This window comes from Oryctolagus cuniculus, chromosome 18, assembly GCF_051225735.1.
Source record: "Oryctolagus cuniculus isolate XC-2025 breed Fujian yellow rabbit chromosome 18, ASM5122573v1, whole genome shotgun sequence".
NCBI classification, from domain to species: Eukaryota; Metazoa; Chordata; class Mammalia; order Lagomorpha; family Leporidae; genus Oryctolagus; species Oryctolagus cuniculus.
In genome coordinates this window covers 1,921,529-1,945,905 of record NC_142884.1, presented here as the reverse complement: position 1 = coordinate 1,945,905, position 24,377 = coordinate 1,921,529, and the positions used below count along the sequence as shown (strand labels likewise).

General features: G+C 47.4%; 2 protein-coding genes and 1 long non-coding RNA gene across 4 annotated transcripts; all 3 read right to left on the bottom strand.

The window, feature by feature from the left end:
- Positions 1-1,796: 1,796 nt before the first annotated feature.
- LOC138846744 (ubiquitin carboxyl-terminal hydrolase 29-like) lies at positions 1,797-3,262 on the bottom strand. Its single transcript, XM_089320097.1, has 2 exons — positions 3,197-3,262; positions 1,797-3,071 (listed from the first exon to the last, which is right to left on the bottom strand). Exons 1-2 carry the CDS (start codon positions 3,260-3,262, stop codon positions 1,797-1,799), a joined length of 1,341 nt encoding a protein of 446 aa, XP_089176223.1.
- Positions 3,263-3,580: 318 nt separating this feature from the next.
- LOC149120687 (uncharacterized) lies at positions 3,581-8,189 on the bottom strand. 2 transcript variants are annotated; one of them, XR_016225130.1, is made up of 3 exons: positions 8,109-8,189; positions 4,901-5,015; positions 3,581-4,378 (listed from the first exon to the last, which is right to left on the bottom strand). It is a non-coding gene; the product is annotated as an uncharacterized LOC149120687 (long non-coding RNA). The 2 variants fall into 2 exon arrangements; XR_016225131.1 differs by having other exon boundaries at positions 4,901-5,012; positions 8,109-8,165.
- A 13,278-nt stretch (positions 8,190-21,467) lies between these two features.
- Positions 21,468-23,270, bottom strand: LOC127488020 (ubiquitin carboxyl-terminal hydrolase 29-like). Its single transcript, XM_051835318.3, has one exon. It carries the CDS (start codon positions 23,268-23,270, stop codon positions 21,468-21,470), a length of 1,803 nt encoding a protein of 600 aa, XP_051691278.2.
- Between the last annotated feature and the right edge of the window lie 1,107 nt (positions 23,271-24,377).

Sequence of the window (24,377 nt, the reverse complement as noted above, 5' to 3'; positions counted from 1 at the left end):
GTGTTTAGCTTCCGATCTCTGGCTTCTACCCAAAGAGTCTGTGCAGGCTCCATTTCTCCTGCGGACTCCACTGAGTTGCCCAGGCTACTGAATTGTAGCCTTAACTCTCCCCTTTTATTATGTATATCCCAGCTCTTTGGCTCTTGCTCCCCTTTGCAAGGTTGGCCAGGAGGAACTTGTCTGTACCAGTACACCCCCACTTTTTTTTTCCTTCTCTCCTGTAGTCAGTCTTTTGAACTTTCCCGCTTCAAAGCCTGCTTCCCTCTAAAATTCTGTCCGTCATTTCCCTGCCAATGTTTCCAGATACTGAGCTCACCTCCGCTTCCAGCGCCGATGTGTGGACTTGGAGCCATGGGCGTCCCTCCTCTCCCCACTGGTGTCTGTGTGTGTGTGTGTGTTTGCTGATGCTGCTTCGACTCCCCTTCCCGCACTGGCGCTCAGACTCTGTGGCTCCCGCCATTTTAATTTATTTATTCAAAAGGTAAAGTGATGTGTGTGAGGGACTAGAGGAAGGAAGAGAGGAGGGAGGGAAGGAGGGAGAGAGATGGATTGATCCTCTTTCTATTGATTCACTCCCCAGATGCCTACTGCTGCTGAGGCTGGGCCAGGCTGAAGCCAGGAGGCAGGACATCCATCCAGTTCTCTTACGTGGGTGGCAGGAACCCAAGTCCTTGAGCCAGTATCTACGGTCTCCCAGAATGTGTATTAGCAGGAAGCTGACTCAGAAGCAGAGGTGGCATTCAATCCCGGGAACTCCAAGAGGGGATGCAAACACCCCAAGCAGTGTCTTAACCCACTGAGCCACAGTGCCTGTCCTCATCATATCATTAACTGCATTGCTCATGTAAGCCTGAAGTTCTACCTTGCAGCTCCTGGGAGGATATGGAAATACAGTTGCTTGCTAGGTAGCAAATTGTTCCAGTGAGGAGTTACAAACACACATGGAAGCCAGTTAATGGCACTTGCATTGTTTGGGTATTTATTTCAATAAGCTTACAAAACAGACATATGTGAGTTCAAGAAGCTTAAAATTATAATTAAAATCCTTTAAATAAATACACACACACAGAAACACACACAGACACACACACACACACACACCCCAGCAGCAGCATCAGCAAAATAAACCCTAGGTACTCTACATACTATGATTGTGCTTCTCAAAAGTTCATGGGCATCATAATGTCCATCAGATTTCTGGTGCACATTTGCAGTTTCTGAGTCAGTTGGATTGGAGAGGTCTCAAAATTGTCATTTCTGATCAGATCCTCTTTGCTGCTGTGACATTGATTGCACAGCAACACTTGGAAAACGACTGCATTAGAACATGACAAGTGCCATTTTAATCTTGTAGGAGAGAATCATGCAACCTAGCCTGAGTTATGTATGAGTCTTGTGGATCTTCCATCTTATTTTATATAAGACGATTTATTGATGTAAAAGGCACAACAGAGAGAATGAGAGCGATCTTTCATCCACTGGCTCACTCCCCAAATGGCCCCAACAGCCAGGGCTGGGCCATGCTGAAGCCAGGAGCCAGGAACTCCACTGTGGTCTCCCACATGTGTGGCAGAGGTTCAAGGACGCAGGCCGTCTTCTGTTGCTTTCCCGGGCACATTAGTAAGAATGCTGGATCAGAAGCAGAGGTATTGGACCTCAAACTGGCACTCCAGGATAGGCTACGTGCTTCCCAAGGGGTGGCTGAAGCAGCTGTACCACTCCACCAGCCTGGCATTCGCACCACAAGACCAGCCCCTGATCTTTGTCCTGAGCTCCTTGTGTCTTCAGGAGCCCTCTTATTCTCCTGGAAGGAACACCTCTTCCTGTTGGCTGGTTAGCTGGGACTTCTCTGCCTTGCTCACAAGTGCCTCAAAAATGTCATTGTGCATGTAAAAAAAGATGTACCCACTGTGAAGCCTTGCCTCCTGCACCATGGCCTCTGGGATTTCTGCCACCCTCAGATCACTATACGTGAACCAGGCCTGCTTCTGAAAGTCATACACGTCGCTGATGTAATGGCCTGCACACGGGGAGTTCCCTCTGTGGCTGATGACGCTGATCAGTCGGTAAGAATGAAGAGCATCTCCCATTTGCATGCTTCCTTTTGGTTCCTTGACATTAGCTATGGTTTTCTCCATGCCCACGATGTCTTTGGTAACAGATTCGTGCAGCTGCTCAACCACGCCTCTCAATCCTTCTGAAATCTTGTGTTTTTCGTAGTCACAAAGATCTTTTGAAGACTCACTAACATGATCAAAATCTAACTCTACCAATGTACTGGTTTTCTCATCGTCCTTGGGTTCTGGATTTTCAGGCTCCTCTTGACAACAAACTTCTTCAAGTCCTCTGTCTGGGTTGTTTATAGGATTACTTTCATCTTCACAGATCATAAGAAGAGAGATGTCTCCCTGATCCATCACTGAGGCAGCTGCCAGCATCTCCATTTCTCTGACTTCCCTATCTCTTGCGTTGCCCAGTTTGGACTCCAGATTTGAGCCACTTGCTAGGTCACTCTGCTGCTGCTCCTTTGGCCTGGCTTGCCAAATTCTCTGAGGTGTGTTTTGTTCAGCATCTTCGTCTGGTGCCACATGCAGAACTGAAGAGTCACTGGATTGCGAGGTCAACTTCACAGATGATGTGCATGGGCTGACTCTCTCAGAATTAACCTCTTGGGTGAGGTTCAGTACTTCGGGGTCCAACACAGGTGCATTACTATCCAAGGGAAGTGGTGGTCTGGTGTCTTCATTGCAATTAGAGGATAAACTCAAATATTTGGGAATAAGAACTTGTTGGTCATCCTTCATTAGCGTGTAAGTGTCACTCAAACTGTAGCGTTTCAGATGAACAATGAAGACTCTGGGTAGCCTGCCAAATTTCTGCATCACCACAGCCTTCTTGTGGTTACACATTTCACAGAGGCGCTCACATTCTTCTGTTGTAAAGAAAAGATCAAAACACTTTTGAAGGGACAAAGGAGATGCTTTTGGTTTTGGGTGTAGGTTGATGGAGATACAATTACCAGGCTCTATCACGACAACAACTTGACCACAGGCTTTGCAAATCACGTAGTCCTGCAATTCAAATTCAAAATTGGAAGCAACTGGACAAACACTTTGGTGGCAGCATCACCAGCAAACAACTCTGGAGGTGAATTTTCATCTCCCGCCTCCCTCCTCGTTTTCCAAATGGTGTTTACTTTTTCAAAATCACCTTTCAGCTGGTCTAAACACTGACATAAGAATTCATGAGCATCGTTCTGCATGTTGCCCGAGAATATTTCTGCAACAGCTGAGATAGCATTTTAATATCTCTGAGTAGGTCTTGGCTAGTCTCTAGATTACAAATATCTTTCAAAGCAAGCAACATACTTAAAGGCATGATAAGCACGTCAGAAGGAATGTTCTCCCATGGAATACCTTGTCCTAGTAAGCCATCAGCAAATGATGGAATTGCATAGAGTGACTGTAAAATTGAGTTCATGTAACAGGTGTTTCCCAAATTGGGGAAGCCCTGCTGCAGTTGCTCTGGGTGAGAGTCAAGGCACAATTGGTCTTGATCATGTTGTGGGTCGTCCTGGGCACGTTCTGGTACCGATGGCAATAGCAGACTTTTGTCAGACACACTCTGAGGAGAAAGAACAGTCTCATCCAGGGGAGAATTTCCAGGAGAGGCGGTCCTGAGGGAAGGTCCATGTTTCGAACTTCCTTTTCTAGATCTTTCAAGGAATCTTTCTTGAATTTCTTGCTTGGCACACTCTCATTTTCTTCCAGGAAGCCTTCATCCGTATCTAGACTGGACGACAGTGTTGTTTTTCTCTTCCTATCTTTCTTTTCTGGTAACCCTTGTTTGGCAAGCATTGGCGATTTGCCCAGCAACTGCTGGGGGAACGTTGTTCCACTTCCTTCTTCTGTAGTGAAGGTCTCAGCACTTGGCACACGACATACATTGGAAGATGGAGTTTTGTCAGGCTCTGTGTACCCATTCATGCTCTCCATGACACCCCAATAACTTTCCGATTTAATGGGCCACTGATGTTTGTTCTGACGAATGATGTCCAGCAAGATCTGCAACCGTTCAGTATGTGTGCGAGAGAGTTTGCCAAGACACAGGTTTTGTTCCAGAAGGTCAGATACAGGCCATTTTGTCTTTCTCCATAATGTCTAAAACATTCTAGAATATTAATGTCTAGGGAAAAACCTCTTATCTATAGGTTTTCCACCTTGAAACATGAAAATCAGTTGAATATCCTTTTCCCTTTCCACTGTTTGTGTGATGAGTTCTTTCAACTTACTAGGTCCAGTCCTCTTGTTCCACGTCTGCACAAAACCATGCACTTTGTGAGGGGATGTTCTTTGTTTACAAATACAACGCATGTACCCTAAAGAAAAAGACACACGGACATTTTAATAGAAATGTAGCTACAGTGGGGACTTGAGTAAATGCTGAGCATGCAAGCAGCCATTTCATGCAAGGAGTATGAAAACAGAATTAAGATGGTGAGCTTTTCAGGAAAATTGAGGAGGGTAGGCGAAGAGAAACATGAAGAGAGAGACACAGCATAATGCAGACCCTCCGAGGTAGCACGTGAGGTTCAATTATTTGGGACTCTACCACCTGTGTGGAAACGTGCACTAGTTCTGGGCTCCTGGCTTTAGCCTGGCCCAGCCCTGATGGTTGCAGGCATTTGAGGACTGAACCAGTAGATGGAAGATCTCTCTCTCTGCCTTTCAAATGCAATGAAAATTTAAAATGACTTTCTTAATTCTTCTCCCTCCCCTCACCCATTTGCCTATGTCTTTCTAAGCAGCCTAGAATGTCTGTGTCTTTCCAACATTCTGATGTCAGAAAAAGCAAACGAAAAGAAAAAATTCAAAGGAAACTACAGAAAAAAAGATATTACCTGTTGTCCATTCTCAGTTCCGGCCAAAGACACTTGAGTCAGAATTCAAGGGAATTGACTCTTTGGAGAGTTGTCTGTGGCCACACTGCAAGTAGAATCCTGAGTGCCAAGGCTGCTGAAAGAAAAATAGGAAATCTCAAAAAGTGAGTTTTATGTCATCACCAGTGGATTCCCAACCACATCTTCTGTTGTTTGATTTCACTATCTGGTAGAAAGCAAATGCAGAGGCTAGTGTTTTGGCATAGTGGGTTAAACCACCACATGCAACACCAGCATCCTCTATGGGTGCCACTTTGAGACCCAGCTGCTCCACTTCCAATCTAGCTCCCTGCTGGTGGGCCTGAGAAGGGAGAAAAAGATGGCCCAAGTGTTTGGGCTCCTGCACCCACGCCACGTGTGGGATCTGGAAGAGGCTCTGGGCTCCTGGCTTCAGCCTGCCCCAGCCCTGGCCCCCATGGCCCTCTGGGAAGAGAACCAGTGGATGGAGGAGCTCTGTTTCTCCCTCTCTCTGTAACTGTGCCTGTCAAATAAATAAAAGTTTGTAAAGACAAGAAAGCAAATGGCAATCCAACACCCTCCAGTGACTTTTTTTTTTGTACATTTTTTTCAGACACACCTGATGAATTTTCACAACTTCCTTTTTTTCTTAATTTTTCTTCATTTTTTATTTTTGACATGCTGAGAAAGACAGCGAGAGAGAGAGAGAGAGAGAGAGAGAGAGAGAGAGAGAAAGGTCTTCCTTTTCCGTTGGTTCAGCCCCCAAATTGCCAATACAGCCAGCACACTGAGCTGATCCGAAGCCAGCAGCCAGGTGCTTCCTCCTGGACTCTCATGCAGGTGTAGGGCCCAAGCTCTTGTGCCATCCTCCACGGCCTTCCACGCCACAGCAGAGAGCTGGACTGGAAGAGGAGAAACCAAGAGAGAATCCGGCGCTCCAACCGGGACTAGAACCCAGGGTTCCAGTGCTGCAGGGACAGGATTAGCCTAGTGACCCCAGGCACCTGGCGCTCAAATGTCTTAAAAGTTGATTAAACCAAGGAGGAAATCTAGTGTGATAATGAGATTACCTCCAAATACCTTTCTAAATCCAGCCCTTCCCAATCACATAGATTGGATTAATACAGCCACAGTCTTGGTGGTGAGGAGATTTTTGGAGCTCTGCCACAATTAGAATTTTAAAATTTATTTGAAAGACCTAGAACTTTAAGCATGTTTGCTTCTTGTTGTTGTTTTTTTCTGTTGGGAAACAGGCAACAAGAAGGATACACTATGATCACACAATATACATTCCAGCTGCTAGAAGTCAGAGACTGGTTTCTTATTTACTGCTCTTGGAACATGAAGCTTGAAACTCAAGCTTCCTGGGTCTTAGTGTCACATAAGTGAAATGGGATTGCAACAACAGCACTGTTGTGATCATAAAACTGCACCACAACAAAACACACAACCCAGTTAAGAGATGGGCCAAGGGCTTAAACTGACATTTTCAAAAGAGGATATCCAAATGGCCAACAGACACATGAAGAAATGTTCAGGATCACTAGCCATCAGGGAAATGCAAATCAAACCACAATGAGGAGACATCTCTCCCTCCCCTGGTAAGAATGGCTCTCACACAGCCATACAGCTCAGCTCCGGCTGTCACAGCCATTTGGGGTGTAAACCAGCTGATGGAAGACCTTCTCTCTCCCTCTCTCTCTCTCTCTGTAACTCTTTCAAAATAAATAAAAAACAAGTAAGTATTTAACAAATAGTTAATGCATCTTCAATTTTCTGAGAGATACTAACACCTGCATTGTGTACGCACAGCGACCACAGTATGAACCCAGAGGCCCTGTATTTCATCCTCCTATCACTGTGCTTGTGAGAAATGACTTTGTTTTTTCATAGGGGATGTTTCTTCTCACTGAATCTTAAATTTAAGGGAAGGGGGAATCATAAGGATTAGAGATCTCCAGTTGCATCCCGAAAGGATACCAAAAGATGAGTAGCCTTCATCATGTGTTGTTTACAGTTTGCTTGTTGTATTGGCATTAAGAATGGCCAGGACTTGAACCAGCACCCATATGGGATGCCAGTGTTACAGGAAGAGGTTTATTGCCCTGCACTACAAGGCTGGCGCCTCATCATTTGCATTTTAAGTGCACGTTCCCTTCTGGAGATGCCAGAATCCAAGGTCACAGAAAATTAAAAACTATTCCAAAAGCAAAACCCAGAATCAAGACCTGCTAATTTATAATTCATCCCCATCAATGGTGGAAGATAAACCCCCTCAGACAATAACTGATTATCCTTCGAGGGAAATAAATGTAGTCTCACATTCTCTGAGTGCCTATGAGTGCTCTTCAAAAAGCTCATAGAAAATGGAATGAAAAGACAAATTTTATTATTTTTTGACAGGCAGAGTTAGACAGTGAGAGAGAGAGAGAGAAAGACATAGAGAAAGGTTTTCCTTCCATTGGTTCACCCCCAAAACGGTCGCTACGGCCAGTGCAATGCGCCGATCTGAAGCCAGGAGCTGGGTGCTTCCACCTGGTCTCCCATGTGGGTGTAGGACCCAAGCACTTGGACCATCCTCCATTGCCTTCCCGGGCCACAGCAGAGAGCTGGCCTGGAAGAGGGGCAACCGGGACAGAATTCAGAACCCCAATTGGGACTAGAACCAGGGGTACATGTGCTGCAGGCAGAGGATTAGCCTAGCGAGCCACAGTGCCAGCCATCAAAGATGAGGTTTTAAAACAAAAAGAAAGAAACAAAAATGAAAACAAAAAAAAGGGATAAGGTTTTGTATAAACTTTTAAAAAATCCATGCATGTTTTCATTATATGCATTTCCATGTCCTTAAAAGATTTATTAATTCACTGGAAAGGCAGAATGGCAGAGAGAGGGAGACCCAAGAGATACCTTTCATCTCCCGTTCACTCCTCAAATGGCCACAACAGCCAAGGCTGGGCCAGGCCAAAACGAAGAGCTTGGAACTCCAGCCAGGTCTCCCACATGGGGACAGGGACCCAAATACTTGGGCCACCATCTGCTGCTTTCCAAACCAATATCAGGAGGCAGGAGAGGAAGTGGAGTAGCCAGGGCTCCATCTGCACACCAGTATCCCAAAGGCCAGCTAAAGATGCCACAATGCCTCCTGCCCCGGGACCTTCTCGAAGCGCCCCCACACACCAAACAGCCCACTGACAGGCCGAAGCAAACTCACGGTGTGGACGTGGAGAGCTGCTGTCCTCGCTGTGGGAGTGGATGAGAACTCTGATGTGCAGTCAGCCAGCGCCTTTCATTTATACACCCCTGGCAGCCCCACCCAGGAAACACCCTTTTAGGTGTGGCTATCCCCTAGGGCAATGAATTTAAAATGCCTGCAGGGGTGGGTGCTGTGGTGCAGGGGGTGAGGCCAGGGCTCTGCTTCCCATCCTGCTCGCTGCCCTGGCCTTGGGAAGCAGCTGAGGAGGGCCTGTCTCTGGATCAGCCCAGCTCCAGAATCCGGGCTGTCTGGGAGTGAACCAGCGGATGGAAGCCCTCTCTCTCTCTCTCTATCTCTCCCTGTCTCTCTCTCTCCCACCCTCCCCCCGTGCCTCTGCCTTTCTGTAACTCTGAAGTTCAAATAAAATAAATATATCTTTAAAAAGCATAAAATGCCTAAAAAAGGCTAGCTAGCTCTGGCGCCATGGCTCACTAGGCTAGTCCTCTGCCTGAGACGACGGCACCCCGGGTTCTGTTCCTGGTTGGGGTGCCAGTTCTGACCTGAATGCTCCTCTTCAAGTCCAGCTCTCTGCTGTGGCCCGGAGGCAGTGGAGGATGGCCCAAGTGCTTGGGCTCTGCACTTGCATGAGAGACCAGGAGGAAGCACCTGGCTCCTGGCTTTGGATCAGCACAGCGTACTAGCCCTACTGGCCATTTGCATTGTGAACCAATGGAAGGAAGACCTTTCTCTCCATCTCTCTCGCTAACTCTGCCTGCCCAAAAAAAAAAAAAAAAAAAAAAAATGCTAGCAGTAGCCAACTGTATTTTACTGTATTTGTTTATGACACCATTTTTTTTTATTTGACAGATATAGTTAGGCAGTGAGAAAGAGTGAGAGAGAAAGGTCTTCCTTGCGTTGCTTCACCCCCCAAATGGCCACAATGGCCAGAGTTGCACCGAACTGAAGCCAGGAGCCAGGAGCTTCATCTGGGTCTCCCACTTGGGTGCTGGGGCCCAAGCACTCAGGCCATCCTCCACTGCCTTCCCGGGCCACAGCAGAGACCTGGATTGGAAGAGTGGCAGCCGAGACTGGAACCCGGTGCCCACATGGGATGGGGGCGCTGCAAGCAGAAGATTAACATAGGGAGCCATGGCACCCGCCTCTATGACACAAATTTTAACTTTGGACATCATTGCAAATATACATAAGAATCACAAGTTGAGCAGCAAGGACCCAGGCCCCAGCCAGGGCCAACCCAGGCCTCAACCAGGGCTCCGCCGGCATCTTGCAGGGCCACACCGGGCATCCGCCAGGGCTCCGCCAGGCTCAAGCAGGGCCGCAGCGGGGCCACAGCCAGGGCCGCAGCGGGGCCACAGCCAGGGCCACAGCGGGGCCACAGCCAGGGCCCTGGGGCTCCATCCGGGTCTCCCATGGGAGGCCGGACCAGGCACCGAGCTCAGCAGGTAGATGGATGCACAGCGGGGTGGCCGGGCCTAGAACCGGCACCCATGTGGGATGGTCTGGCCACCCCTACGCCCACTTGCGCCTTCCTCATGCGTGTAGTACATGGGAACAGCTGACTACAGCCCTCGTGGTCACCCCGCTTGAGTCTGGGGTGGTCATTTTATCTTTTCCTTGCAGCGTGCTTTCCATTCTCGGTCTTTGCAACTATATAAAACTTTTCCTCACTCAGAGAGGAAGGGAACAGAAATCCCCAGAGCACAAGTGGACCTCCACTTCCCAGCCTTCTAGAGCCCACACCCCGCGCCTGCCGGGGCTGCCAGCCCGAGCCTCTGGAAGTGGCTGCTGTGTGGTGCTGGCCCCGCGGGCACTGGCTGGGGCGGCAGAGAGGCGCGCGGGGGTGGCTGCCCGCGCTGGGGAAGGTGCACAGGGGGCTGGCTCAGACACTGATGAAGGAGGGGCCACTGAAGAGCGAGCGAGAAAGAGAAATTAAAAGGGGTCGGGACTTCGACTCTCAGGCTTTGAGCATCGTCATTTCCACCCCCCTGCCCCCTACAGGAAAATGGAATCCCCGGCAAAGGCCACCACAAGTCTTCTGCAAGCAGCGGCTTTCCCAGCAGGTCTTGTGGGAGGACGCGCCATGGGACCTTAAGGGAAATGTAGTCTGCGATGGTAGTGTCGCCGGAGGGTCGCTCTGCGCAGGCATAGCACCAATTCCTGGAGTTGATGTGGCCTGAAGTTTGGCATGGCAATCTCAACACACGGTTCTGCCTGTTTGCTACTGCTGAACTCGTGGAATTCACTCGATTACTATGGACAGGTCGACCCCAGCTCCTCATGATCACCCATCCTTTCTGAACTCGGGTGTGGGCCCATGTCAGCTAAATGCTTGGACTCGGGGTGTGGATTATTGTAGAGGGCACAGAGCAGATCTGGATTCTCCTATTCCTTTGTGTTTCTCCTTGTGTACTTCTCAGCTAGCTCAATTTGTTTTAAGATTTATTGTATTGATTTGAAAGACAGAGCTATAGAGAGGTAGAGACAGAGAGAGGTCTTCCATCCGCTGGTTCACTCGCCAGAGGGCTGCAATGGCTGGAGCTGAGACGATCTGAAGCCAGGAGCCTGGAGCTTCCTCCAGGTCTCCCACGTGGGTGCAGGGGCCCAAGGACTTGGGCCATCTACTGCACTCTCTCCAAGGCCACAGCAGAGAGCTGGATCAGAAGATGAGCAGTCAGGACTAGAACCAGCGTCCATATGGGATGTCAATGCCTCAGGCCAGGGCTTTAACCTGCTGTGTTACAGCACCAGCCACCAACCCTTTTTGTTAAGATTTATATTTTATTTGAAAGGCAGAGTTACAGAGAGGCAGAAGAAGAGGGGGAGGGGAGGAGAGGAGAGAGCTCGGTCTTCCATCTGCTGGTTCAATCCCTAGATGGCCACATCAGCTACAATTGAGCTTGTCTAAAGCCAGGAGCTTCTTCTGGGTCTCCCACATGGGTGCAGGGACTCAAGGACTTGGGCCATCTTTCACTGCCTTCCCAGGCCATAGCAGAGAGTTGGATGGGAAGTGGACAGGCAGGACTTGAACTGGTGTCCATATGGGATGCCGGCACTGCAGGCAGCCACTTTATGTGCTATGCCACAGGGTTTGCTTTACTTTTAAAATTGCTCCTAAATGATTTTCCAAGCACTTCATCCATTCAGCAAGCCTTTCTTTTGTGCCACATGTTTTCTAGGTCAGTGGTTCTGAGCTGGTGGCAGTGTTGCCCTTGAGCGGCCATCTGGTAATGTGTGGAGATGGTTTTGGCTGCCACACTGAAAGGGTGTTCGTGCCAGGGATGCTGCTTCATCGAAAACACAGAGGAAGATGCTGTTGCCATCCCCACCCTGTGCAATGAAGAGTTATCCAGCCCCAATACTAACAAAGCCCCAGGTGAGAGACCATGCTAAAAGTAGGTGGAGGATGTAGCAGGGAACACAGCAGAGAAAATCCCTGACCTCATGGAGTTCCCATTCAGTTAGAAGACATCTGGTTCCAAATATTTACATGCGCTCATCCATCTATCCCTCCAGCTTGCTTTGTATGAACTCGAAATAGTAGAGGCCTGGAATTTCATGTGCTTACTGTTAACAGACAGGAACTCTTGGGAAGTAGGATGATTATTTCTGTCTACGCACTTTGGTGAAATATGTAATTAATAGGAATCATGTACTTTTTAATCAAATAAAAGTGGTTTTCTAAAAAAAATGAGATGTGTATATGTCATGATGTTAACATGTTAAGGATGTTTTATAATAACTGATGGGAGAGATATGAATGAAATATTTTCCTCTTTTCCTTATCTTTTTCTCTAATAGTATTTTTAAACAACTAGCTATCAAGTATATACAACAAAGTGGTGTGGGAGCTGAGATACAAGTGTGTTGAATGTACATCACAGATAAAGAATGGAGTGTCTCTTCTGTCCAGGTGTTTAACCGAATTACATTCTCCATGGAATTGCTTTTGGTATTCTGAAAAATTATTTTTTAAAGATTTATTTTCAACTTCCCACCCCAGGAGTCAAAGCCAGGCCGCCTGGGTGAAAACCAGGAATCCTAACGGCTAGGCCATGTGGGATCTCTGTCATTAATGTGTTGTCCAATGTGAATTAATGCTATGACTAGTACTGAACCAGTAGTTTACACTTTATGTTCTGTGTGGGTACAAACTGATGAAATCTTTACTTAATAGATACTAAATCGATCTTGTGTCTATAAAGATAATTGAAAATGAATCTTTTTTTTTTTTTTTTTTTTTTTTTTTTTTTTTTTTTTTTTGACAGGCAGAGTGGACAGTGAGAGAGAGAGACAGAGAGAAAGGTCTTCCTTTGCCGTTGGTTCACCCTCCAATGGCCGCCGCGGTCGGCGCGCTGCGGCCGGCGCACCGCGCTGATCCGATGGCAGGAGCCAGGAGCCAGGTGCTTTTCCTGGTCTCCCATGGGGTGCAGGGCCCAAGCACCTGGGCCATCCTCCACTGCACTCCCTGGCCACAGCAGAGGGCTGGCCTGGAAGAGGGGCAACCGGGACAGAATCCGGCGCCCCGACCGGGACTAGAACCCGGTGTGCCGGCGCCGCTAGGCGGAGGATTAGCCTAGTGAGCCGCGGCGCCGGCCCGAAAATGAATCTTGATGTGAATGGAAGAGGGAGCAGGAGATGGGAGGGGTGCGAGTGGGAGGGAAGTTATTGGGGGCAGGGAAGCCATTGTAATCTATAAACTGCACTTTGGAAATTTATGTTTACTAACTTAAAGTTAAAAAAAAAAAACAGCGAGGGAGAGAGGGAAGCGGGGAGGGAAGCTAGGAAGGAAGGAAGGAGGCAGGGAAGGAGGGAGGGACCTCGCCTTACCTGCCACACAGATTCCGTTTTCTGTTTAATAAAGCAAGTTGCACCCCCCAAAAAATAAACAAAATAAATCTTTATTTTGGGGGGCAACTTGCTTTATTTATTTTGTTTATTTTTTGACAGGCAGGCAAGCGGGGGATTAAGCAAGTGAGCCATGGCGCTGGCCCAAGATTTATCTCTTTAGTATAAAGGCAGAGTTACAGATAGAGAGAGCTGGAGATCTTTCTTGTGCTGCTTCACTCCTAAAATGGCCACAATTGCTAGGGGTGAGCCAGGCCAAAGTCAGGAACCTAGGACTCCATCCAGGGTTCCTACATGGGCGGCAGGGACCTGAGTAGTTGAGCCATCTTCTACTGCTTTCCTGTGCACATCAGCAGGGAGCTAGATCAGAAGTGGAGTAGGGGCTGGCGTTGTGGCATAGTGGGTAAAGCCAGGAACTCCAACCTGGTCTCCCACATGGATGGCAGCAGCCCAGGTACCTGGACCATCAGCTGCTGCCTCGTCAGGCACACAATAGGCTGCAGGCAGCTGGAGTTGCTAGTGGAGCCAGGACTCCACCCCAGGCACTCTGATCCGGGATGTGGGTGTCTCAAGCGGCATCTTTACCACTATGCCCAATGCCCTCTCTTGATTATTTCAGTCTTTGCTGCTGGTTTCCTTGTGTTTACTCTGTTTATGTAGACGGACTGGCCACCTGATTTAGGAGTCCTGTGAGAAATGAATATGCCTGGTCCCTTATACAAGATCATTAAAAATTCCAAATGCCAGGTGCCCCAAGGATCTGGAAGGAATAGGATTTTTACTTCAAGACAGAATTTCAAGATGGCAAGAGCAGAGAATCAAGCCACATTCAGGGTGGTCTTAATTCTGAGCCCTGTGGGACGGCAGAGACTCTGTTGCATGCCATGGAACTGGGCCTGTGTCCAGGAACTTTCCGTCCTCTTGCCTGGAGCTCTGGCTTTGCCATGGCCTGTGCCTTCTCTCGTCCTCAGTGTCCATGTCCTGCGTATACAGCAGCTCAAACGTAGCTCTGTATGGCCTCATACTGGCTTTCAGCTGCTTGAGATTTGTGCCTCACATACCCCAGGAGTCAAGTGATCTGGAGCTAAGTGCAGCAGGGATCTTCTGTGGTCACGCACTCACACTCTGCTTCTTTATGTGTTCTGAGGGGCACCATGTGTGACGACATTGGAAAGATATGACTGAATCATGTAAACACTTAGTAGACCTTTCTGATGCCAGAAAGAAGTGTGAAAGTGAGGTTTACAGGGGCTGGCACCTGTCGTGGTGTAGCGAGTGAAGCCACTGCCTGCAGTGCCACATCCCATATGGGCACGGGTTGGAGTCCCAGCTGCTGATTTCCAACCCATCTCTGCTATTGCCTGGGAAAGCGGTAGAGGATGGCCCAAGTCCTTGGGACCCTGCACCCACCTGGAAGACCCGGAAGAAGCTCCTGGCTCTTGGCTTTGGATCAGCCCAGCTCCAGCCTTTGTAGCCATTTGGGGAGTGAACCAGCAGATATAAGACCTCTCTCTCTCTTTCCCCTCTGCCCCTCTCTAACTCTGCTTTTCCAATAAATAATTTTACAAAATGGTGAGGTATATATAGAACATGAGCTTTAGAAATTGACAGAAAAAGAAGTTCCAGGTACAGAGGCAAGAGCTGAATAAAAATCGATCCTTGAGGGACAAGTTCGGTGTTGCAAAAGCATAAAATTTGTTGTGGATGGAATTACAAGTTGACAGATGACCATGGACCACATTTTGACATCAATTTGAAAGACTGAAGAAGCATTGATCCTGAAACTCAGTAATTCAAGTAGTGGCTATAGACCCGAGAATGTTGGTTGTCTGGTCTCAGCACCCTGCTTATGCTCAAGGGTCTTTTAGCTTCAACAGTCTCATGGGTAGCTCATCAGTCTGTAGAAGCTGCTCCAGTTAACAGTTCCTCCTGCTGTCCTCAATGCGCTGTGAAGCCACATTCCTGAGAATATGATCTGGACACCCCTTTTCCCTCACCTGCCACAAACACCTGGTGACCTGTTATGCCACCCTGTCACCTTCAAACCTACTCCTGGAGAGCTCCTTCCCCTCAGTGGAGCTTCCAAAGCGAGCTCAGAATGGCCTAAATGGGAGGGGAAGGCAGGGTGCAAGCCTGAGCGGCCTTGGTTCCTATCACCACCTAGTGGCAGCAGCGAGCAATGACTCCAGTGTCTGTACAGGTGCTCCTGTGCTTTCAGATTCTTCCAGAAGACTCTGAACATAAACATAAAGGTTCTGAAGATTTTTGTCTTGATGGGTCAGCTCACTTAAAGAAAGCAGGATTGTGGCTCTTACACACACACGCACAAAAAGACGCTAGGAAGCATATGGAGGAACCTGGGTTTCCAGGGCTATAAAATAGAGGCAATATGACTAGGTGTTTTTGTGTTTTTAAAGATTTACTTATTTGAGGCCGGTGCCGCAGCTGAATAGGCTAATCCTCGGCCTGTGGCCCCGGCACACCAGGTTCTAGTCCCGGTCGGGGCACCGGATTCTGTCCCAGTTGCCCCTCTTCCAGGCCAGCTCTCTGCTGTGGCCCGGGAGTGCAGTGGAGGATGGTTCAGGTCCTTGGGCCCTGCACCTGTATGGGAGACCAGGAGAGGCACCTGGCTCCTGGCTTCGGATCAGCACAATGGAATGGTCTCGTCGCGCTGGCTGTGGCGGCCATTGGAGGATGAACCAACGGCAAAAGGAAGACCTTTCTTTCTGTCTCTCTCTCTTACTGTCCACTCTGCCTGTCAAAAAATAAAAAGAAAAAAAGAAAAAGATTTACTTATTTGAAAGGCAGTTACAGGAAGGAGAGAGAGAAAGGGAGAGAGAGAAAGCGAGAGAGAGAGAGAAAATATGAATCTTTGACTCCCCAAAGGGCTGCAATGGCAGGAACTGGGCCAGTCCCAAGAACGAAGCCCGGAGCCTGGAGCTTCTTCTTCTGGGTCTCCCACGTGGGTGCAGCGACCCAAGGATTTGGGCCATGTTCCACTGCTTTCCCAGGCCATAGAAAAGAGCTGGATTGGAAGTAAAGCAGCTGGGACTCAAACCAGAGCCCATATGGGATACCAGTACTGCAGTCAGTGGTTCAGTGGTTTTACCCATTTTGCCACAGTGCCAGGCCCTGCTTGAACTTTTTTTTTAAAGATATATTTATTTACTTGAAAGTCAGAGTAACACAGAGAGAGAAGGAGATTCAGAGAGAGAGGTGTCTTCCATCTGCTGGCTCACTCCCCAATTGGCCAAAACAGCCAGAGCTGTGCCAACCCAAAGCCTGGAGCTTCTTCCAGCTCTCCCACGAGGTACAGGAACCCAAGAACTTGGACCATCTTCCACTGTTGTCCCAGTGCATAGCAGAGAGCTGGATCAGAAGAGGAGCAGCCTGGACTCGAACTGGCACCCACATGCGACGGCGGCACTAGGCACAGTGCCGGCCCCTCCGTGAACTTTTTAAACACCTTTGTATGTGCCAGACTTCCATGTGTCAATAGGAACATGTGTGGGAGAGCACTGTTGGTCTCCATGGCTTCTTTAACTGTTCATATCATGCTTCCTTTCCCTGTGCCAGTGTTTCTAGAAGGCAAGTGTAGTTTACCTTGAGGAAAGACCCGATCTTTATTACTGGAGACATTGTGCTGTCACAGCTGTGCCTGTCCAGAGCTGCTCTGTGCAGAATATCCTCCATACCAGGCATATAACCTTGCTCGTGTCAAAGCGACCGAGCAGTGTATTAGTCCTGCATTGTCTCTGGCAGAAAGAGGTGGTGGTAGTTTTCTAGGCTTGTAGTGAGAGTACAGGTATGAACTCTGTGGTTCTTCTTACACAGGGATTGGAAAAAGCTCCCAGATGAGTCACAGAACTTAGAAATACATTTTACAAAGTATGTGCATGAGTGCAAGAAGTATAGGTAATAATCATCTCCTTTGTACTTTACTACCATGGAATATCCAAATCTATTGTAAAACTTTGCCAAGACACATGCACACAAAAACTCAGACTGTTGATGGCACCATTCGCAGTCAAGAGAAATGCAAACAAAAGTGCAGTATTCAATTATAGCTGCATAAAATTAACTTGCACATACTGTGCTTCTGTAATCTCTTAGCCACATCTTGTTGCTATTACTGTGGGCTCCAGTGTGGTGAGGATCCACCTGAAATGCCCTGTAACATTAATCTTCCACATGTGAGCAGTTAGTCTCCCTAATAAACTCATCAAGTAAAAATGATGTCTCAATCCTTACGTATTTTTCACCATATATAATATGTATAACATACATAGTTTGCTGATACTTTATGTTATTGGTAAAGCTTCCTGCCAATAGTAGGCATTTAGGAGTTAGCTTTTAAGGGGAGTCGAGTGTTTTACTCAGGTTTTTTCCTGCAAGAGGGTCAGTATTCCTCACTCCTTCATGGTTCAAGGGTCAACTGTGCCACAGACTGGCCTAAGCACTAGAAATTAGCTTCTTTTTTTAAAAAAAATTCATTTACCTATTTGAAAGTTTAGGTACACAGAGAGAGAAGGAGAGAGAGAGAGAGAGAGAGAGAGAGAGAGAGAGAGAGAGAGAGAGAGAGTTCTTGCAGCCACTGGTTCACTCCCCAAATGCCCGCAATGGCTGGAGTTTCACCAATCTGAAGGCAGGAGCTAAGAGCCTCCTCTGGGTCTCCCAGGTGGGGGTAGGGGCCAAAGCACTTGGTCCATCCTTCACTGTTTTCCCAGGTCATAGCAGAGTGCTGGATCAGAAGTGGAGCATTTGTGAGCAGAACCGGTGCCCATATGGGATGCCAGCACCAGAGGAGGCAGCTTCCACCTGCTATACCACAGTGCCAGCCACAACAGAAATTTAATTCGACAGCACTTGACTCTAGAGGTCCAAGATCAAGGTGTCATCATGGTTGGTTCCCTCTGAGGGCAGGATGTTTTAAGCCTTTCTGGCTGGCAGATGTCTTGACATCTTCCTGTATCTTCAAGGTATCTTCCTTTAGTATCTGTGTCCAAATGTCTTCTTCCTATAAGGATACCATCACATAGGATTAAGGAATGCAACCAACTCATTTTAATTTAATCATATCTATAAAAATCCGATCACCGAATACACTTGCATTCTGAAGTACTGACAGGTTAGGATTCCAACATGAGTTTTTTACTTTTTAAACACAGAAAAGCTGAATCAAGGCAGACTGGCTGACACAGAGTCTGTTCCATAGAATGCAACACTTACATGCGTGTATGTAGGCTTTCGTCTCTGGAATATTAGTGCTTGTACCAATCAGCCCTCATTCACAGGAGTAGCGGGTAAATATTTTTGCCAATGAATCAGAGTGGGAAATGTCACAGTGGCTTCCACCCCTTGGTTCTAGGACACCAGGGTAGGGCAGAAATGACGCTTCAGATAGGTTCGTGAACATCAGAGTTCAAACCTCCACAAGCACTGCCTCATAAATGGTGCTTGTCACTGAGTCTTCACAAGGCCATTCTCGGTTCTTTCATTCCAGGTGATTAAACATTTGTAAAGCTGTGGATCCTGAAAACATGCCCACTGACTTGAATACTTCTTGTAAAAAGTACTGCTCAATCACTCCAAATGATATGTGGGGTACTGTGATGGGGGAAGAAACCATCAATCAGGGTGATTGCAGCCCTGGTAGATGTTCAACAGGGTTTGATGGCATGACTAGATTATACTGATATCTAGTGGATTGAGGTCAGAAATCTTACTAAGTAGGACAGCCCACTACACCAAAGTACAAACTAACCAATCAACCATGCCAACATTGAGAAGTACTGTTCCAAACATGAGTGAGTTCGCAAAGAACCCAACTGAAGTGTGACCAAGAGAAAATGATTGCTCATCACTATTTCCTTCTTCTTTCCTCCCTCTTTCCCTCCATCCCTTCCTTTTTTTTAAAGATTATTTGAAAGACAGGGGTCCAGAGAGAGAGAGAAAGAGACAGAGAGAGGTCTTCCACTTCCTGATTAATTCCCCAATGGCCACAATGGCTGGAGCTGGGCCAGTTTGAAGCCTGGAGCTTCATCTGAGTCTTCCAGGTGGGTGCAGGGGCAGAGAGACAGAGGAAGACAGAAAGATCTTCTTTCTGCTGATTCACTCCCCAAATGGCCACAAGAGTTGGGGTTAGGCCGAGCTGAAGTCAGGAGCCTGGAATTCCACCCAGGTTTCCCAATGTGCAGCAGGGACCTAAGCACTTGGGGCATCTTCTGCTTTTCCAGGCACATCTGCAGGGAGCTGGATTGGGAATGGCGCAGATAGAACTCTAGCTAGGTATATGGGATGCTAGCATTGCAGGCAGTGGCTTAACCTACTGTACCACAACACCGGCCCCATTTTACATAGTGTTTAATTATAAAACCACTTTTGCAGTTTTAATTCATTTATTCCAAAGGTAAAGTGATGTGTGCGAGGGAATAGAGGAAGGAAGAGAGGAGGGAGGGAAGGAGGGAGAGAGATGGATTGATCCTCTTTCTATTGATTCACTCCCCAGATGCCTACTGCTGCTGAGGCTGGGCCAGGCTGAAGCCAGGAGGCAGGACATCCATCCAGTTCTCTTACGTGGGTGGCAGGAACCCAAGTCCTGCAGCCAGTATCTACTGTCTCCCAGAATGTGTATTAGCAGGAAGCTGACTCAGAAGCAGAGGTGGCATTCAATCCCGGGAACTCCAAGAGGGGATGCAAACACCCCAAGCAGTGTCTTAACCCACTGAGCCACAGTGCCTGTCCTCATCATATCATTAACTGCATTGCTCATGTAAGTCTGAAGTTCTACCTTGCAGCTCCTGGGAGGATATGGAAATACAGTTGCTTGCTAGGTAGCAAATTGTTCCAGTGAGGAGTTACAAACACACGTGGAAGCCAGTTAATGGTACTTGCATTGTTTGGGTATTTATTTCAATAAGCTTACAAAACAGGCATATGTGAGTTCAAGAAGCTTAAAATTATAATTAAAATCCTTTAAATAAATACACACACACAGAAACACACACAGACACACACACAGACACACACACACACACACCCCAGCAGCAGCATCAGCAAAATAAACCCTAGGTACTCTACATACTATGATTGTGCTTCTCAAAAGTTCATGGGCATCATAATGTCCATCAGATTTCTGGTCCACATTTGCAGTTTCTGAGTCAGTTGGATTGGAGAGGTCTCAAAATTGTCATTTCTGATCAGATCCTCTTTGCTGCTGTGACATTGATTGCACAGCAACACTTGGAAAATGACTGCATTAGAACATGACAAGTGCCATTTTAATCTTGTAGGAGAGAATCATGCAACCTAGCCTGAGTTATGTATGAGTCTTGTGGATCTTCCATCTTATTTTATATAAGACGATTTATTGATGTAAAAGGCACAACAGAGAGAACGAGAGCGATCTTTCATCCACTGGCTCACTCCCCAAATGGCCCCAACAGCCAGGGCTGGGCCATGCTGAAGCCAGGAGCCAGGAACTCCACTGTGGTCTCCCACGTGTGTGGCAGAGGCTCAAGGACGCAGGCCGTCTTCTGTTGCTTTCCCGGGCACATTAGTAAGAATGCTGGATCAGAAGCAGAGGTATTGGACCTCAAACTGGCACTCCAGGACAGGCTACGTGCTTCCCAAGGGGTGGCTGAAGCAGCTGTGCCACTCCACCAGCCTGGCATTCGCACCACAAGACCAGCCCCTGATCTTTGTCCTGAGCTCCTTGTGTCTTCAGGAGCCCTCTTATTCTCCTGGAAGGAACACCTCTTCCTGTTGGCTGGTTAGCTGGGACTTCTCTGCCTTGCTCACAAGTGCCTCAAAATGCCTCATGTCATTGTGCATGTAAAAAAAGATGTACCCACTGTGAAGCCTTGCCTCCTGCACCATGGCCTCTGGGATTTCTGCCACCCTCAGATCACTATACGTGAACCAGGCCTGCTTCTGAAAGTCATACACGTCGCTGATGTAATGGCCTGCACACGGGGAGTTCCCTATGTGGCTGATGACGCTGATCAGTCGGTAAGAATGAAGAGCATCTCCCATTTGCATGCTTCCTTTTGGTTCCTTGACTTTAGCTATGGTTTTCTCCATGCCCACGATGTCTTTGGTAACAGATTCGTGCAGCTGCTCAACCATGCCTCTCAATCCTTCTGAAATCTTGTGTTTTTCGTAGTCACAAAGATCTTTTTTTTTTTTTTTTTTTTTTTGACAGGCAGAGTGGACAGTGAGAGAGAGAGACAGAGAGAAAGGTCTTCCTTTGCCGTTGGTTCACCCTCCAATGGCCGCCGCGGCCAGCGCGCTGCGGCCGGCGCACCGCGCTGATCCGATGGCAGGAGCCAGGAGCCAGGTGCTTTTCCTGGTCTCCCATGGGGTGCAGGGCCCAAGCACCTGGGCCATCCTCCACTGCACTCCCTGGCCACAGCAGAGGGCTGGCCTGGAAGAGGGGCAACCGGGACAGAATCCGGCGCCCCGACCGGGACTAGAACCCAGTGTGCCGGCGCCGCTAGGCGGAGGATTAGCCTAGTGAGCCGCGGCACCGGCCACAAGATCTTTTGAAGACTCACTAACATGATCAAAATCTAACTCTACCAATGTACTGGTTTTCTCATCGTCCTTGGGTTCTGGATTTTCAGGCTCCTCTTGACAACAAACTTCTTCAAGTCCTCTGTCTGGGTTGTTTATAGGATTACTTTCATCTTCACAGATCATAAGAAGAGAGATGTCTCCCTGATCCATCACTGAGGCAGCTGCCAGCATCTCCATTTCTCTGACTTCCCTATCTCTTGCGTTGCCCAGTTTGGACTCCAGATTTGAGCCACTTGCTAGGTCACTCTGCTGCTGCTCCTTTGGCCTGGCTTGCCAAATTCTCTGAGGTGTGTTTTGTTCAGCATCTTCGTCTGGTGCCACATGCAGAACTGAAGAGTCACTGGATTGCCAGGTCAGCTTCACAGATGATGTGCATGGGTTGACTCTCTCAGAATTAACCTCTTGGGTGAGGTTCAGTACTTCGGGGTCCAACACAGGTGCATTACTATCCAAGGGAAGTGGTGGTCTGGTGTCTTCATTGCAATTAGAGGATAAACTCAAATATTTGGGAATAAGAACTTGTTGGTCATCCTTCATTAGCGTGTAAGTGTCACTCAAACTGTAGCTTTTCAGATGAACAATGAAGACTCTGGGTAGCCTGCCAAATTTCTGCATCACCACAGCCTTCTTGTGGTTACACATTTCACAGAGGCGCTCACATTCTTCTGTTGTAAAGAAAAGATCAAAACACTTTTGAAGGGACAAAGGAGATGCTTTTGGTTTTGGGTGTAGGTTGATGGAGATACAATTACCAGGCTCTATCACGACAACAACTTGACCACAGGCTTTGCAAATCACGTAGTCCTGCAATTCAAATTCAAAATTGGAAGCAACTGGACAAACAAACACTTTGGTGGCAGCATCACCAGCAAACAACTCTGGAGGTGAATTTTCATCTCCCGCCTCCCTCCTCGTTTTCCAAATGGTGTTTACTTTTTCAAAATCGCCTTTCAGCTGGTCTAAACACTGACATAAGAATTCATGAGCATCGTTCTGCATGTTGCCCGAGAATATTTCTGCAACAGCTGAGATAGCATTTTTAATATCTCTGAGTAGGTCTTGGCTAGTCTCTAGATTACAAATATCTTTCAAAGCAAGCAACATACTTAAAGGCATGATAAGCACGTCAGAAGGAATGTTCTCCCATGGAATACCTTGTCCTAGTAAGCCATCAGCAAATGATGGAATTGCATAGAGTGACTGTAAAATTGAGTTCATGTAACAGGTGTTTCCCAAATTGGGGAAGCCCTGCTGCAGTTGCTCTGGGTGAGAGTCAAGGCACAATTGGTCTTGATCGTGTTGTGGGTCGTCCTGGGCACGTTCTGGTACTGATGGCAATAGCAGACTTTTGTCAGACACACTCTGAGGAGAAAGAACAGTCTCATCCAGGGGAGAATTTCCAGGAGAGGCGGTCCTGAGGGAAGGTCCATGTTTCGAACTTCCAACCTTTTCTAGATCTTTCAAGGAATCTTTCTTGAATTTCTTGCTTGGCACACTCTCATTTTCTTCCAGGAAGCCTTCATCCGTATCTAGACTGGACGACAGTGTTGTTTTTCTCTTCCTATCTTTCTTTTCTGGTAACCCTTGTTTAGCAAGCATTGGCAATTTGCCCAGCAACTGCTGGGGGAACGTTGTTCCACTTCCTTCTTCTGTAGTAAAGTTCTCAGCACTTGGCACACGACATACATTGGAAGATGGAGTTTTGTCAGGCTCTGTGTACCCATTCATGCTCTCCATGACACCCCAATAACTTTCCGATTTAATGGGCCACTGATGTTTGTTCTGATGAATGATGTCCAGCAAGATCTGCAACCGTTCAGTATGTGTGTGAGAGAGTTTGCCAAGACGAAGTTTTTTTTTTCCAGAAGGTCAGACACAGGCCATTTTGTCTTTCTCCATAATGTCTAAAACATTGTAGAATATTAATGTCTAGGGAAAAACCTCTTATCTATAGGTTTTCCACCTTGAAACATGAAAATCAGTTGAATATCCTTTTCCCTTTCCACTGTTTGTGTGATGGGTTCAACTTACTAGGTCCAGTCCTCTTGTTCCACGTCTGCACAAAACCATGCACTTTGTGAGGGGATGTTCTTTGTTTACAAATACAACGCATGTACCCTAAAGAAAAAGACACACGGACATTTTAATAGAAATGTAGCTACAGTGGGGACTTGAGTAAATGCTGAGCATGCAAGCAGCCATTTCATGCAAGGAGTATGAAAACAGAATTAAGATGGTGAGCTTTTCATGAAAATTGAGGAGGGTAGGCGAAGAGAAACATGAAGAGAGAGACACAGCATAATGCAGACCCTCCGAGGTAGCACGTGAGGTTCAATTATTTGGGACTCTACCACCTGTGTGGAAACGTGCACTAGTTCTGGGCTCCTGGCTTTAGCCTGGCCCAGCCCTGATGGTTGCAGGCATTTGAGGACTGAACCAGTAGATGGAAGATCTCTCTCTCTGCCTTTCAAATGCAATGAAAATTTAAAATGACTTTCTTAATTCTTCTCCCTCCCCTCACCCATTTGCCTATGTCTTTCTAAGCAGCCTAGAATGTCTGTGTCTTTCCAACATTCTGATGTCAGAAAAAGCAAATGAAAAAAAAAAAAATTCAAAGGAAACTACAGAAAAAAAGATATTACCTGTTGTCCATTCTCAGTTCCGGCCAAAGACACTTGAGTCAGAATTCAAGGGAATTGACTCTTTGGAGAGTTGTCTGTGGCCACACTGCAAGTAGAATCCTGAGTGCCAAGGCTGCTGAAAGAAAAATAGGATATCTCAAAAAGTGAGTTTTATGTCATCACCAGTGGATTCCCAACCACATCTTCTGTTGTTTGATTTCAC

Excerpts from the sequence above, each read along its gene's own strand:
- LOC138846744 (XM_089320097.1), bottom strand. The coding sequence starts at position 3,262 with ATGCAGAACGATGCTCATGAATTCTTATGTCAGTGTTTAGACCAGCTG. Across the intron at positions 3,072-3,196 it reads TGAAAGGTGATTTTGAAAAA|GACTACGTGATTTGCAAAGC; the intron begins GTAAACACCATT and ends TTTGAATTGCAG.
- LOC127488020 (XM_051835318.3), bottom strand. The coding sequence starts at position 23,270 with ATGGAGAGCATGAATGGGTACACAGAGCCTGACAAAACTCCATCTTCC.